Below are 15,407 nucleotides of genomic sequence, written 5' to 3'. Positions count from 1 at the left end.
GAGTCTTACAATGTTTATTACTCCAAAGGGGTTGGCAAGAGAATGGTTGTGGACAGGCAAAAAGTCAAAAACAGATCAAAGTCCAGGAGGTACAGAGTGGCAGACAGGCTCGTGGTCAAGGCAGGCAAAATGGTCAGGCAGGCGGGTACAAAGTCCAGAAACAGGCAAGGGTCAGAACCGGGAGGACTAGAAAAAGGAGAATGCAAAAAGCAGGAGAACGAGAAAAAACGCTGGTTGACTTGGAAACATACAAGACAAACTGCCACAGAGAGACAGGAAACAGCTAGCTCATCCTTAACCTCCTCAGATAATCTGTGCAGAAAAGTATCAAAAAGAGACTCCGGATTCAAGTCACTCTCAGCGGCCAACGTGTGAAAGCCCACCGCGTAGTCTGCCACACTACTGGAGTTTTGACTTAAATCAAGCAGTTGGCTGGCCACCTTTCTCCCGGATACCGGAGACTCAAACTTCTCACCTCTGCCATGAATTCCTCCAGATGGCAGATTGTTGTTCCCAAACTGCTGTAGCCCAGAAGAGCACCCTTCCCGACATTAGCGTAATTATATAAGTTATCTTCGATCGGTCTGAAGAAAACGAAGATGGCTGTATCTCAAAAATAAGCAAGCACTGAGAAAGAAAACTCCGGCAGGCACCAGGATTCCTCGAATATCGCTCTGTAGGTGGTAAGCAGGGATCACGGGGAGTCGGGATAGGCTGTACCAACTCACCACAAATAGGGACATGTATGTTCTCGTTGGCTGGCCCTCGCTTCATATTCGTCGCCAAGCCCACTGGCTCCAGGTCCTCTGTAAGTCTTTTCTAGGTAAAGCCCGTCTTATCTCAGCTCACTGGTCACCATAGCAGCACCCACCCGTAGCACGCGCTCCAGCAGGTATATTTCACTGGTCATCCTCAAAGCCAACTCCTCCGTTGACTGCCTTTCCTTTCAGTTCTCTGCTGCCAATGACTGGAACGAATTGCAAAAATCACTGGAACTGGAGTCTTATATCTCCCTCACTAACTTTAAGCATCAGCTGTCAGAGCAGCTTACCGATCATTGCACCTGTACACAGCCCATATGTAAACACCCCACCCAACTACCTCATCCCCATATTGTTTTGTTTTTTTGCTCCTTTGCACCCCAGTATCTCTACTTGCACATCATCATCTGCACATCTATCACTCCAGTGTTTAATTGCTAAATTGTAATTATTTCACCACTATGGCCTATTTGTTGCCTTACCTCCCTAATCTTACTACATTTGCACACATTGCTAATAGATTTTCTAGTGTGTTATTGACTGAACGTTTGTTTATCCCATGTGTAACTCTGTGTTGTTTTTGTCACACTGCTTTGCGTTATCTTGGCCAGGTCGCAGTTGTAAATGAGAACTTGTTCTCAACTGGCCTACCTGGTTAAATAAAGATGAAATCAAAATATATATATATTTTTTAAAGTTATCTTATGAAAGTATTATTACATTTCTTATCCGGCAGGGGGCAATCTTCTAATATAAATTGTGCATCTATCTTGACATGTTCTCCAAAACACAAATTAGATTTAATTAATTGAGTAAGTCCTGAAGGTATTGCTTTGCATATAGAATTACAATCTTTATAATGTATTGGGAAGTTATATGTTTCTAAGAACTTTCTGTAAGAGAGTATATTTCCTTTATCAATAGAAACTACTACTACCTAGTGGCTACTAGTACACTGCATGCGAAGGGAGAGAGACCCATGAAGTGGGCAGGGCATGTCGTGTTGACAAACGTTAGCTTCTAGCTAGAATACGTCACCGTCTTGATTTGGGGCGGGGGCTTACAGGAGATTTAATAGGAAGGTGGCAAAGACGCTGTGAATGTTTACTGTTTTTAATCGAATTGAGAGACATTTAACCACACAACCAATATATATTACAATACAGAAGGGTTTCACGTATATTTGAGAGATTATATCGCCAGAAGAAGATGGGTAGCTGCCTTACAGTTGGACCAAATGAAGCCGTGGTTGTCTCTGGTAGGTGTCCCCCCTTCCTGCCATGCTACTGTAGCTAGGAAGCTAACGTAGCTAGCTTGCTATCATACAAGCTTAATTGCTAATATATGGTTATTTTGTTAACCTATTCGTTTACAAACGGTTCAGTTAATGTATAGTGCTTCTACGCCTGCATTGCTTGCTGTTTGGAGTTTTAGGCTGGGTTTCTGTACAGCACTTTGTAACATCAGCTGATGTAAGAAGGGCTTTATAAATACATTTGATTGATTAGCTAGTTAATGAAACGGTGATTGCATTGATTTTGCTCGACGGATAAACAACATAACAAGTCATATCGCTTCACTAACGTAGTTAGTTAGGTTGTTACTAGCCCTTGATCATGTCTCTCAGTTCTATTACATTACACACACGAGTCATTGGAGGAAGGCGTCTTCTGTGGAGAGTTTTGTTGAAAGCAACTCTGTCTGAACATTAACACGCATTGATTGTGGTAGGATTTTGGAAGCAGAAGGACTTGATCTTTCATATCAAATAATTTTGAAAAAGGAAAATGTTAAGTTGATACACACCTTTTTTATAGGGTTATTGTTCCCACACAGCCATATCTCTATGTTAAAACACGTGTTTACTGTTTACGGAAGACAGAGGGACAACCTATGCTAATTAGAAAGACAGAGGGACCACCTGTACTAATTAGCTTACTCGCGTGCTCCGAACACCTGTGTGTAACCGAAGAAGGTCGCCAGAAACATATTGTAACTGAAAAATATTGTCGGCTGCAACTATGGTAAAGCCGGTTAAAACAGTGTACAATAAAGTGTGTATTTTGCATTTGTGAAATGTAGATGTGATATGAAAGTAAAAGTATTTGTTTCTAGAACTGTATCGCATTTGAGAATCGATAGATTGATTATTTGATTGATTTAGCTGCCAGGACCAGTCTACCTTTGAAAATCGCAGTGGTGTAAAGTACGTATGTAAAAATACATTAAAGTACTACTTACGTCGTTTTTGGGGGTATCTGTACATTACTATTTATATTTTTGTTAACTTTTACTTCACTACATTCCTAAAGAAAATATTGTACTTTTTACTCCATTTTCCCTGACAACCAAAAGTACTCATTACATTTTGAATGCTTAGCAGGATATTTCTTGAACTTGTAAGTAAGCATTTCATGGTAAGGTCTACACCTGTTTTATTCGGAGCATGTGACAAATTCAATTTGATTTGAATTCTGGAAACACAGTCACTTTAATGTTGCTGAACTGGGATGCAAGCCTTGCTAATGCAATGTGGTAACTAGTCTCTTTCCAGCTGGTGGCCTTTACCACAATTCCAAATAACAGTCATGCAACATGCCTGAGAAGCAGGCTATGGACAGGTTCTTTTTTTCTTTTTTTTTACATGTGCCACCCCAGTGACAGGGGTGGTAACCCCCCCCCCCCCCCCCCCCCTGCTGTCTCAACATCCACACACTTGGTTTGGAGTGTCATCATCTCTCTGGTGTAAACCTATGAGGGACAAAAATATTTTAGGTCAAAATTATAGTTTTGAATGAGCTAAGTGATACCAACACTTCCATGTTTTGATTGTTTGAGTTACTACATCCTTAGTTATGTACACTGTAATATGATCCTCACTTAGCTACCAAGTGCAAGGCCAAGGGATTTCTTAGCTTGCAGGGAAATTATACAGAATGCTATGTAATCATGTAGCCTACCCTTATAGAAGTCTATGAGTAGCTTATACCTACATGTTTTACATTTGGCCCTGTAGTAACCAACGCTATTGCATGGCACCAAGACAAAGGAATTGTTGTGGTAACAACTAAGAAGGGTGTCAACTGAGCATCAGTAATGAGTGCTGATGAATGATAGTCATTCCCTGATGGAAATCTTGTCTTTTTCATTTCTCAGGTGCCTGTTGTGGCTCAGATGAGAAGACCTACATGGTGGGGGGCTGGGCCTGGGCCTGGTGGCTCATCACTGACATTCAAAGGTGAGACCGTTGATGACGATGTCATGGTATGCTATAGAATTGTCTTCATCAGTCTATCAGCAATCATGGGTTGTTTTGCAAATGGTCTGGAGGAGGCTTGTTTTATTTCTTCAATGGATAAATAAGACGTTTCCATACAAATACTAAATTGGATAAAAGGGCTGCCTGAGGTTTAGAAACACACAATCATTTATGGACACAGCTCCAACAGGTTTTTCAGCTATTGTAGATTTCCACAATGATAGCCTATAATTCAGTAAACACACCAATCATCTGCAGACTAAAAATCAGCCAGGAGGTGTGTGTGTGGAAGACTATTATTTTATTCTTTGCCACACTTTCCTGACTGACCTACATTGTGTTAATGAATTCTGGATGTTTCAAATGGAAACATGGCAAAGGACACTTGGCCCCACCTTACACTACATTACACATTCACTATTCTGCCTTTTTCCCCGTGTGTCACCTGGCCCCATTCTTACCCTTTTTCACAGTAGGTTAGGTGCTGTCCTCTGTTTATTAACTGACTGTAAGGCATTATCCCCTGGGTTTACATGAAAGCATGCAATGTTTTGTTTAGGGTTTCTTCAGGTTATTTTTGCTCAATAGCCAGTAACTAGTCACTAGTCGTTTGGGGCGTGTCAAGGAAGTGGTGGCAATAGAAGTAGTAAATCTCCAGAAACAATAAACGTTCCGCTATAGAAATATTCCATGACTGAAATGTTGCCATTGTGAAACTCCTCATGTGACTTCCCAATTATATTTATTCAATGATGAGATAAGATAACAATATTTCAGCTGAGCCTCCAAATTATTCCATTATTTCTTCTCCTGATGTGTTGTCACATAATACTGATGCCGAGTGTTTTTCTGCAGTTGCTATATCCATTTTTGGTTAATGATATGTAACCATTTGATTCTTGAATAATTTAACTTATAAAGGCCTCATGAGCTCAGTTCAACTGTCGTACTCCATCAGAACCCAAAATTTAAGCTTGTTTTACTATGTTTGTAAACACAGTGAATGTAAACAAACACTGTATACTATAGCCTCACAAGATGGTTAAAACTATAATTTTGAAATCATGGATGGTCACTCCTTGTATCCATAGCTCTGTCTATGAATTTGAGTGGTTGCATTTCTACACCCCCATCCCTTAGCTTTTTTCCGAAACAGTGGAGAGAACGTGTCGTTATTGTTTCAACTGCAGGTTGCCCCTTTAATTTAAGGTCTGCATTAACTAAAATACGTTTTTTTCCCCTCATATAGGATTACACTGGAGATTATGACACTCCAACCCAAGTGTGAGGATGTTGAGACTGCAGAGGGGGTCGCCATCACTGTCACTGGGGTGGCACAGGTAAAAAAAAAAAAACTGCTGGAAACAGACTAGTCACCACCATGACATACCTCCCATAATTTGTCTCGCAAAATGTGTTGTCAGTGAAAACAGTGCCAAAGTATCGTTTCGTCAGTTGTATAAAACCGACACCATTGAATTGGAAAATATTTATAACTTTAATCGTTATTGATTTTAATATCTCATTGTAGCATACCAGTTTACAAACTGCAGCTGTAGCGAGCTCTTTGTGTAAACTAACTTACAGCTGTAGATCAAGTTGTTAAATCACAGTGATTCATATTTGCGTATGCAACCAGGCCACAGTCTTTCCGAATCTCTCCTTCATCTCTTCTCCAGATCAAAGTGATGACAGATCATGATCTTTTGGCAATTGCTTGCGAGCAGTTTTTGGGCAAATCCGTCCCCGAAATCAAAGGAGTGGTTTTGCAAACCTTGGAGGGACATTTACGCTCAATTCTAGGTGAGGAGAATCTCTCCAAAGTAAAATATGTTTTTTTATATTATGGTCTTCTGTTGATTTCAGTTGGTTGTTGTCAGCTTTGTTCTGTTAGCTGATGTAAATCAGTGGCTAAACCTCAGCGTCCCCTACACACACATACACATGGGTTTTGCTGATGAGTAGTTTTTCAACAACAAAGAATTGCAGATGGGTAGCTTTTCAAACAGTTTGTTCAAGCTTTGTACTAAATATAGCCTGTCTAAATTATTTTAATTTAGAAAAAGTAGAAATGACAGTCAATGTAATGAGAGCCTGAATGTGTGAAAGGGTAACTTCTAAAACCACAAACATGAAATCTGAGAATATAGACTGCACTATTGAAAAGTAAACGTTATATGTTCTGTATTATGATATTTTATCATGTCTTACTTTATGATGACGATGACTTTAGAGATCTATGTGTTTTTATCAATGCATTTTATCTTTGTAAATACCCATGAATTTCAGTGATTATTTGACTACCATGTGGGATAGCCTTAATTAAGTGAAGTAGGTCTATATCCAGTGTTGTAGAGACTGACAGGCTCTTCTGCTCTTCCCTCTCCCCAGGTACACTGACGGTGGAGCAAATCTACCAGGACAGGGACAAGTTTGCCCAGCTGGTGAGGGAGGTGGCAGCGCCCGACGTGGGCAGGATGGGCATTGAGATCCTCAGCTTCACTATCAAGGTGAGTCAATTGGTGGTGCCATGAAGTGTGGAGGGTAAATGCAGTTAAACACACGTTATTATTTGAATGTTTTTTTTTTATTGGTGTGTTTTATCCTATGGCATTTAATGGATGATGTAAACCTGTTTGGGAGGCGACTCCACTTAACTAGTCTTTACCGTTGTTGATTAGGATTGAGTAATGTGGATTGGTAGTAGTTCTAATAGCCGTTAGCCTAGACTGTCACAGTCCCCGTCAATGAGATCCACTTTTTATTAGCAGCTTGTCGTGTCTCTAGTATGGTTAAATGAGATGACATGCTATTTTCAAATCAATTCCTTATGTGTAATTATTATTACGTGATTAAACTAATCATGTAAACTTAATTAACTAGGAAGTTGGAGCACCACTGAAGCATTAGTTTATATAGAGAGGCTATCTCCCGAATCCACTCTTAAAGATCTTTTATATCAATAGCAATCAATCATTAATTATTCTTTACATTCTATCAGTCTCATCTGAATGTCGTAAAATTCTTGGTTATCTGCACGAACACTAGCATAAATTATGAATCAGCGATATACAAATTGGCTTAATTATTTATTTACTAACTAATCAAATCACAGAAATACATAACAAACAGTAGATATTGGTTACTAACAATGATAGGAAAGTCCCTAGTGGGTAAAGCCGATATGACAGTTTGGTAGACAAAAGGGAAGGGTGATACTGAGAGCGGGAAAGACAAAATAGATTCATTACACACAGTCTATATTTATATTAATTGAAATGCTAATCCTTCGCACATGAACGGCTGCTCATTCGAAAATAATTGGAAGTATATATTTACGCCCGTATGTCATTGTTGTCTTCTCTGTTGGAATCCGGTCCGTCTGCTGGAGAGTTCATCAGTCTCTCTGGATGCGTTTCCCTGAAGATTAAAGTATTTTGTGGTTGTTAGAATGGATACTAAAGAGTACCATTTGGGAATGTTCTCCTAGAATAGATGTTTCGGCGGTTGTTGGTATTCTCGTTCTAGGTTTACGTCATTTCTAGCTGCGGATTAGTAATTATACATCTAAGATTTGCTCTTATTCTGTAGGGATCGATAGTCTGTTTAACCATTTCCAGCCATGTAGCCAATGCTCCACGTGGTATAGTCCTGTCCTTTGGTAGAGTTGTAGTTTAAACCACTTCACACACCAGCATCACCCGGCATGTTTTGGTCTTAGAGATTCAACCATTTGCTACCTTAGCTTACACTGGGGTTTGCGTGGTCTTAACTAGAGGTCGACCGATTATGATTTTTCAACGCCAATACCGATACCGATTATTGGAGGACCAAAAAAAGCCGATACCGATTAATCTGCCGAATTTTTTATATATATTTTTTTATTATTTATTTTTTGTAATAATGACAATTACAACAATACTGAATGAACACTTATTTTAACTTAATACATCAATAAATTTATCAATTTAGCCTCAAATAAATAGTGAAACATGTTCAATTTGGTTTAAATAATGCAAAAACAAAGTGTTGGAGAAGAAAGTAAAAGTGCAATATGTGCCATGTAAGAAAGCAAACGTTTAAGTTCCTTGCTCAGAACATGAGAACATATGAAAGCTGGTGGTTCCTTTTAACATGAGTCTTCAATATTCCCAGGTAAGAAGTTTTAGGTTGTAGTTATTATAGGAATTATAGGACTATTTTTCTCTATACCATTTGTATTTCATTAACCTTTGACTATTGGATGTTCTTATAGGCACTTTAGTATTGCCAGTGTAACAGTATAGCTTCCGTCCCTCTCCTCGCTCCTACCTGGGCTCGAACCAAGAACACAACGACAACAGCCACCCTCGAAGCAGCGTTACCCATCGCTCCACAAAAGCCGCGGCCCTTGCAGAGCAAGGGGAACAACCACTCCAAGTCTCAGAGCGAGTGACGTTTAAAACGCTATTAGCGCGCACCCCGCTAACAAGCTAGCCATTTCACATCGGTTACACGAGCCTAATCTCGGGAGTTGATAGGCTTGAAGTCATAAGCAGCTGCTGCAAACGCACGAAAGTGCTGTTTGAATGAATGCTTACGAGCCTGCTGGTGCCTACCATCGCTCAGTCAGACTGCTCTATCAAATCATAGACTTAGTTATAACATGATAACACACAGAAATACGAGCCTTAGGTCATTAATATGGCCGAATCTGGAAACTATAATCTCGAAAACAAGATGTTTATTCTTTCAGTGAAATACGGAACCGTTCCATATTTTATCTAACGGGTGCCATCCATAAGTCTAAATATTCCTGTTACGTTGCACAACCTTCAATGTTATGTCATAATTACGTAAAATTCTGGCAAATTAGGCGGCCCAAACTGTTGCATATACCCTGACTCTGCGTGCAATGAACGCAAGAGAAGTGACACAATTTCACCTGGTTAATATTGCCTGCTAACCTGGATTTCTTTTAGCTAAATATGCAGGTTTAAAAATATATACTTCTGTGTATTGATTTTAAGAAAGGCATTGATGTTTATGGTTAAGTACACATTGGAGCAACGATACGCACCGCATCGATTATATGCAACGCAGGACACGCTAGATAAACTAGTAATATCATCAACCATGTGTAGTTAACTAGTGATTATGGTTGATTGTTTTTTATAAGATAAGTTTAATGCTAGCTAGCAACTTACCTTGGCTTACTGCATTCGCGTAACAGGCAGTCTCCTCGTGGAGTGCAATGAGAGGCAGGTGGTTAGAGCATTGGACTAGTTAACTGTAAGGTTGCAAGATTGAATCCCCCGAGCTGACAAGGTAAAAATCTGTCGTTCTGCCCCTGAACGAGGCAGTTAACCCACCGTTCCTAGGCCGTCATTGAAAATAAGAATGTGTTCTTAACTGACTTGCCTAGTTAAATAAAGATTAAATAAAGGTGTAAAAAAAATATATATATATATATATAAAAATCGGCCAAATCGGTGTCCAAAAATACCGATTTCCAATTGTTATGGAAAACTTGAAATCGGCCCTAATTAATCGGTCGACCTCTAGTCTTAACCATTTGCAACCACAGCTCACACTGGGGTTTGCTTAGTCTGATGTGAATTTCATCAGGAGTTGGTTTTATACGTAACAGTAGAAAAGGGTGGTCCATGGCGCCTAATGAGATGGCTAGGCTCCTGGGGGTGTGACCACTGACTAGTTAATCTTTATATGAAAATCCATACTCATTTAGAAGGTCAATATCACATTACATCTTTTCACAAATAGTTTCATGTTTAATCACATACTTTTCACTTAGATGTAAACCTGGCAGCTGGGAAATGTACACTTTTTAAGAGATACCGTTATGTGTGTTTCCTGTTCTTCATGAGATCATCAAATGAAACACACTTGTCATAACTGTCCCTTAAGTGTCCACGGATTATTCTCAAAAGTAGCCATATGGTTTAATTCTCTCATTTTGGGGATTAGGAGTTTGGCCAAGTCTCTGTTCTGGGAGACACTCTCCCTCAATACTGCATGGTAGTTTCTACCCGGTATTTACGACCGGAGGTGATAAACCTGGATTAGGAGAGTGTGAGAGAGGGGGGAAGCCATGATCTACACCCAGAAAGGGCCATGTCATGACAAGCTCTTCACTGCAAGTGCGACAATGAATTAGATGTTATTACATGTTGATGTTGGACATTTTATTTACGTTTTTGTTCCCTCAAGTATCTCTGGTAGTGTATGGTAATCTGAGATACTGTGTGTGTGTGTTGTAGGATGTCTATGATAAAGTGGACTACCTGAGCTCACTGGGGAAGACTCAGACAGCAGCAGTCCGGAGGGATGCAGACATCGGTGTGGCAGAGGCAGAAAGGGATGCTGGGATAAGAGTAAGATTCAATAAATTTAATAATTCGAGAGGGGCAATTATTTCTATATTAATGTACATACATTTCATTTGAAAGGTTTGTAAGCTCATTTTATTAATTTCCCCTTTCTCTCTCCTCATCCTTTCGCCCTCTCTCTCTCTCATGTACATTCAAATCTCTTCTCTCTCTCATTGTCTTTCTCTCTCTCTCTCTCATTGTCTTTCTCTCTCTCTTGTTGTCTCTCTTTCTCGCCAGGAAGCGGAGTGCAAGAAGGAGATGATGGATGTCAAGTTCCTCGCCGACACAAAGATGGCAGACTCCAAACGAGAACTTGAACTGCAGAAGGCTGCTTTCAACCAAGAAGTCAACACCAAGGTCTGCATGAACTCCATACTCCACTTTTGAATGTCAGTTAAATGAGTACAGTGCGATAGCAATTCCAGTCTACTAAGTTATTCTATGATGTTGGTCCATCTGAGTCTAAATTATCAGTAGGCGTTAGTAATTTAGTAAATGCAACATTTTACGCGATCAAAGAGCCCGGAATTAACATTAAATATAGCCCTAAGCAGCCAAACGCTTCCTCCAGCCAACCTCAACATAAAAACTCCTCTATCAACATAGACGGCCATGTCATGATCCTGTCTCTCTGTCTGTGTGCTTCAACATGGACGTCATGGTCATGTCTCTCTCTGTCTCTGTGTCTCCAGAAAGCGGAAGCCCAGCTGGCCTATGAGCTGCAGGCAGCTAAAGAACAGCAGAAGATCAGGCTGGAGGAGATAGAGATTGAGGTGGTTCAGAGGAAGAAGCAGATCACCATTGAGGAGAAGGAGATTTCCCGCACAGAGAAGGAGCTCATCGCCATGGTGAAGAGGCCTGCCGAGGCAGAGGCATACAAGATGCAACAGCTGGCTGAGGGACAGAAGTGGGAACAGCTTTTATATCATAACAGAGCATTTCCACAGTCCCGTTATACGCTTACCTAGCTGTAACATACAAACTGTTGATCACTAGTGATTCCACTCAACTTTGTGCATTGTCTTCTATCACAAAAACATTTTCTCATGAGTCTGGAATTCTTCAACACATGTAGATTGGTAGCACTTCATTTAACTGTGAAAAAAAAAGCTAGTTTTTTTATCAAGTGAGCAGTTAAAATGGTAATTACACAATAATAGCATATGAATTAAATTGTTTATTTTGGAAACTAGCGGATACTTTTTGTCTCTTTTGGAAAACAATCTAGTTTCCCAGTTGTTCTGATACAAGTGTGTTGTGTCTTTCAGGATGAAGAAGGTTCTGACGGCCCAGGCAGAGGCAGAGAAGATCCGGAGAATAGGCGAGGCAGAGGCTGGCTCCATTGAGGCTATAGGGAAGGCTGAGGCTGAGAAGATGAGACTGAAGGCTAAGGCCTACCAGCAGTATGGAGAGGCAGCCAAGACTGCTCTTGTCCTGGAGGCCCTGCCCAAGGTAACAGACTATGGAATTAAGTCACATAAGTCATATTGCACTGATTGTTTTAAATGCAGTGTATTCATGCGTGCGTTTGAATAGTTTAGATGTGATCAAATTAAATCACTACTGCCTTGATGAGACCTTCATACAGATGTATTTATATTGAGGTAGTAATGTGTAGATGTACAGTAGACACACTCATTAACATGCCCCCAGATAAACCTAGTAACATTGATACTAATAAAGCAGTAATAAACAGTTAAAATCTAGTAACAGTAATAATGCCGGCGTTTGACTTTTTATTTCTGACTTGACAAAGTACAGAAGTATCAGTCATCAGCCAGTAGTTATCTATGGTATCTTTGTCAGCCAGTGTTAGTGGTAGACTGCATGTACAAGTGTCAGATTATACCATTTTAAAGTGACTCAGAAGTCAGATGATTTGTTGATGTAATATGCCATTATATACCATAAATGTGTCTTGTGATGTGAGCACAATAAAAACATCTCAATGTGCCCGTGTCTTCCTAGATTGCAGCCAAGGTGGCGGCGCCGCTGGCCAGGACCAATGAGATAGTAATCCTGAGCGGGGAGGGAAACCATGTGACGGGGGAAGTGAACCGCCTCCTGGCTGAACTTCCTGTGTCCGTCAGCGCCCTCACAGGAATTGACCTATCAAAGGTAATTAGGGGCTGGACAGGAAGTCTAACTTCACTTAGCGTCAGTATAGTATTGTTCACCAGACATGCATGGTGAAAATGGTAGGTAACACAGATTAGTGAGTCCATAGAAATATAATTACACCCATCATGGAACGTTGACTTGTATAGAGTGGTAATGTCTGTTCTAATTCTATGAATTAGCCAATATGTCCTATAGAATCCTATTGGTGCTGCTGGATTGTTCCAACCTACATGCAATTTTTCAGAAATAGTGAAATGAAACGTTAGCATACAAATATCTCTTTCTAGCCTAAATTGATTTTTTTTTGTTTCCTATTCCACAGATCCCACTACTGCAGAGGATGACTGATGCTCAGGCCTGAAAACAATCTCTCCCTTCTACTCTCTGTTTTATGCACTCTCATAGACTGCCTTCAATACCCTTGAAATTATTATTTATTTATTAAATATGAACAAGTGGATTTTTTTAAACCTCTGGTGCCTTAATTTCTACAGGACCAGAATATCTGCATGTACCGCTGCTCCTTTATATACTCGATGTATCTTTTGAGTTCACAACTTTTTGAATCATGAAGCTTTTTACAATAAGTAGATCGCATGACATTATCATTTAGCATGAACTGAGCCTTTTTGATTTTACTCATAAACCTCTAGTCTCTACCTTACCATATCATGTCAGTGAACAGCTGTCAAGAAGAGCAATCTCTATGATTTTCTTTTAAAGTTGTACTCACCCTGCCTATTATACACTTCATTATTACTCAGTAATTATCTCTTCTTGCTCTCATGTGACTATTTTATAGGTTATGGAAGTTACTGTACTCTAATGTATATAACTTTTAATTTAACTGATTTAATTTGTGTCCTTTATGATGAGTTATGGGTTTTCACAATCAGGTGACAAGTTGTATCAAGTGCTACATGAAACAAGGTGCTCACTGCTTACTATCCTCAATTTATTTAGGCTTCTACTTTGTCAAAACTCTGGGTAACTGGGAATTCTTCCCACTCTTTAAGAAATCATGTGTTTTCATTTAGTTTTACGTTGCAAACCATTGTTTAGTACATTATTCCAAACACATTTTCATTTATAGCAACAAGAATGGCTTTTTATACTCATCCCAGAAACCTGATTGGCAGTCCTTTTTGTTTCTTTGGCTATGATGCCTCTTTCTGAATTGGCATGAAGTAAGTTGAAGTAAGTTTGAGGGAGAGATTAAGTACTTTGTGGGATTCTAATAATGTAGCGTAATTTATTGAGAGAACTTTTTGTCCTGGTGAAAGTTCAGTATGTGAAATATTGAAGTGTTTTTGAGTCCAAGAAGAAGTAAAATGGTGTTACTCATAGCCAAACACTAGTCATTGCTTCTTATCATTTTTATTATACAGGAATAGGTATTTAAAAAAAATATGAGCTGTGATATGTTTTTAATAAGTAATTTTGTTAATTCTGTTTTCTTAATTTCATGTTTCAATTGATTAGTGTGACTTGATTATAACATTGACAGACACTTGTTGCAGTTTTATATAGTAATATAAGTACATTTTAAGCCATGTAAGACAGCTCTTCAGGTTCTGTCCACGATGTAATCTTTGTTAAAGATAACTCTGTATATCATACACTTGTCAGAGAAAGATATCACTCCTGTTTAGACAATGCTGTTCAATGTATTTAGTCATTTATCTTGTTTTTAATTATCTATAATTGTGAAAATGGGTATATGTACTGTTACACTTTTCATTCCACATTACCTCCATGTTTATGATCTGTTTGTTGAGCTCATTCCAAGACTGAATCACAATCTGATTTATATTGGCTTTTTGTTGTATTGTGGTTAGTCATCGTAGAGGTAAAAGACTAACTTTCTGCTTGTTGTTTAGTATCACTATTTACGTTGTAATCTTAACCAAGATGGAGAGTAGCCCTTTGTACAAGGACAGGGAAACGGCAGATATTGGTCATTTTTTTGTATATGTGGATGCCATCACTGATTTGGTGACTTGCACTATTCAACATGAGTTCATGGAAAATTGTAAACCAAGATGGGAAAACTCCCAGCTATCATGTAAGTGGACAGATTACAAAAAAGCACTGAGCAAATTATAAAGAATATCAGTGCTCAAATGTTTGGATTGGAAAAATGTTTCCTTGTCCTTTCCCCCTCCAAGACATATCGTAATGTTATTTTTAATTAGTCAAATGAAAACGACTTATGAAGGACTGTTACTGTTATGTTTCTTTTTGTCTGCCCTCAAGTTGATTTGACTACTTCATTGCAGCCATTGTAATCTAAGTAATTTTGACAATACTGTGAAAAAGTTTCAGTTGTGTAACAGCTGTAATTTGGATTTTTGAGTTACATTGTGGCTTCACGACCAAATGCATTGTTCTGGCTAAGCTTTTATTTTTGACAATCCACTAAAGATACTTTTTGGATACTTTTTGTTAAATAATTATCACTTTACTGTTGTGTCAAATATATAGAGATTCATGCACTCCATTTTTTTTAAGTCAATGTAGATGTTTTTATTTTTCAACAGGACTACATATTTGTGAATGTTACATAATATTACCATATTTGAGTCTTCATCTGTCATGCTAATAAAATTACAACATAGTTGTGCTCTTCTTCTAATAATTCAGTATCTTGCATCGATGTGGACAGCTGCAACATTCATGGCATGTAAAACCAAATTTCTATTTAACTAGGCAAGTCAGTTAAGAAATTCCAATTTACAATGACGGCCTACCGGGGAACAGTTGTTTAACTGCCTTGTTCAGGGGCAGAATGACAGATTTTTCCCTTGTCAGCTCGGGGATTCGATCCAGCAATTTTTCGGTTACTGGCCCAACGCTTTTCGGTTACCGCCCCAGTTAGTCTTGCAATACTTTACT

At 39.1% G+C, this 15,407-nt stretch overlaps 1 protein-coding gene across 2 annotated transcripts; it reads left to right on the top strand.

The window, feature by feature from the left end:
- The first annotated feature begins 634 nt into the window (after positions 1-634).
- On the top strand, positions 635-15,129 carry LOC139548816 (flotillin-2-like). 2 transcript variants are annotated; one of them, XM_071358676.1, is made up of 11 exons: positions 635-808; positions 3,918-3,999; positions 5,270-5,360; positions 5,700-5,823; positions 6,412-6,530; positions 10,281-10,394; positions 10,629-10,748; positions 11,084-11,298; positions 11,660-11,843; positions 12,360-12,509; positions 12,835-15,129. In XM_071358676.1, exons 1-11 carry the CDS (start codon positions 742-744, stop codon positions 12,871-12,873), a joined length of 1,305 nt encoding a protein of 434 aa, XP_071214777.1. In that variant the 5' UTR covers positions 635-741; the 3' UTR covers positions 12,874-15,129. The 2 variants fall into 2 exon arrangements, with proteins under 2 accessions (XP_071214777.1, XP_071214778.1); XM_071358677.1 differs by lacking the exon at positions 635-808 and adding an exon at positions 1,795-2,019.
- The last annotated feature ends 278 nt before the right edge of the window (positions 15,130-15,407 follow it).

The sequence above is a fragment of the Salvelinus alpinus genome, chromosome 22 (assembly GCF_045679555.1).
Source record: "Salvelinus alpinus chromosome 22, SLU_Salpinus.1, whole genome shotgun sequence".
NCBI lineage: Eukaryota > Metazoa > Chordata > Actinopteri > Salmoniformes > Salmonidae > Salvelinus > Salvelinus alpinus.
The sequence above is the reverse complement of the archived record's forward strand: the minus strand, read 5'-3'. Positions and strand labels throughout refer to the sequence as shown.

What these genes read in the sequence shown, in the direction of transcription:
- LOC139548816 (XM_071358676.1), top strand. Translation starts at nt 742, where the DNA reads ATGTATGTTCTCGTTGGCTGGCCCTCGCTTCATATTCGTCGCCAAGCC. An exon ending in ACATTTACGCTCAATTCTAG is followed by an intron (nt 5,824 to 6,411) that starts GTGAGGAGAATC and finishes CCCTCTCCCCAG; the next exon opens with GTACACTGACGGTGGAGCAA. An exon ending in CAGGAATTGACCTATCAAAG is followed by an intron (nt 12,510 to 12,834) that starts GTAATTAGGGGC and finishes CCTATTCCACAG; the next exon opens with ATCCCACTACTGCAGAGGAT.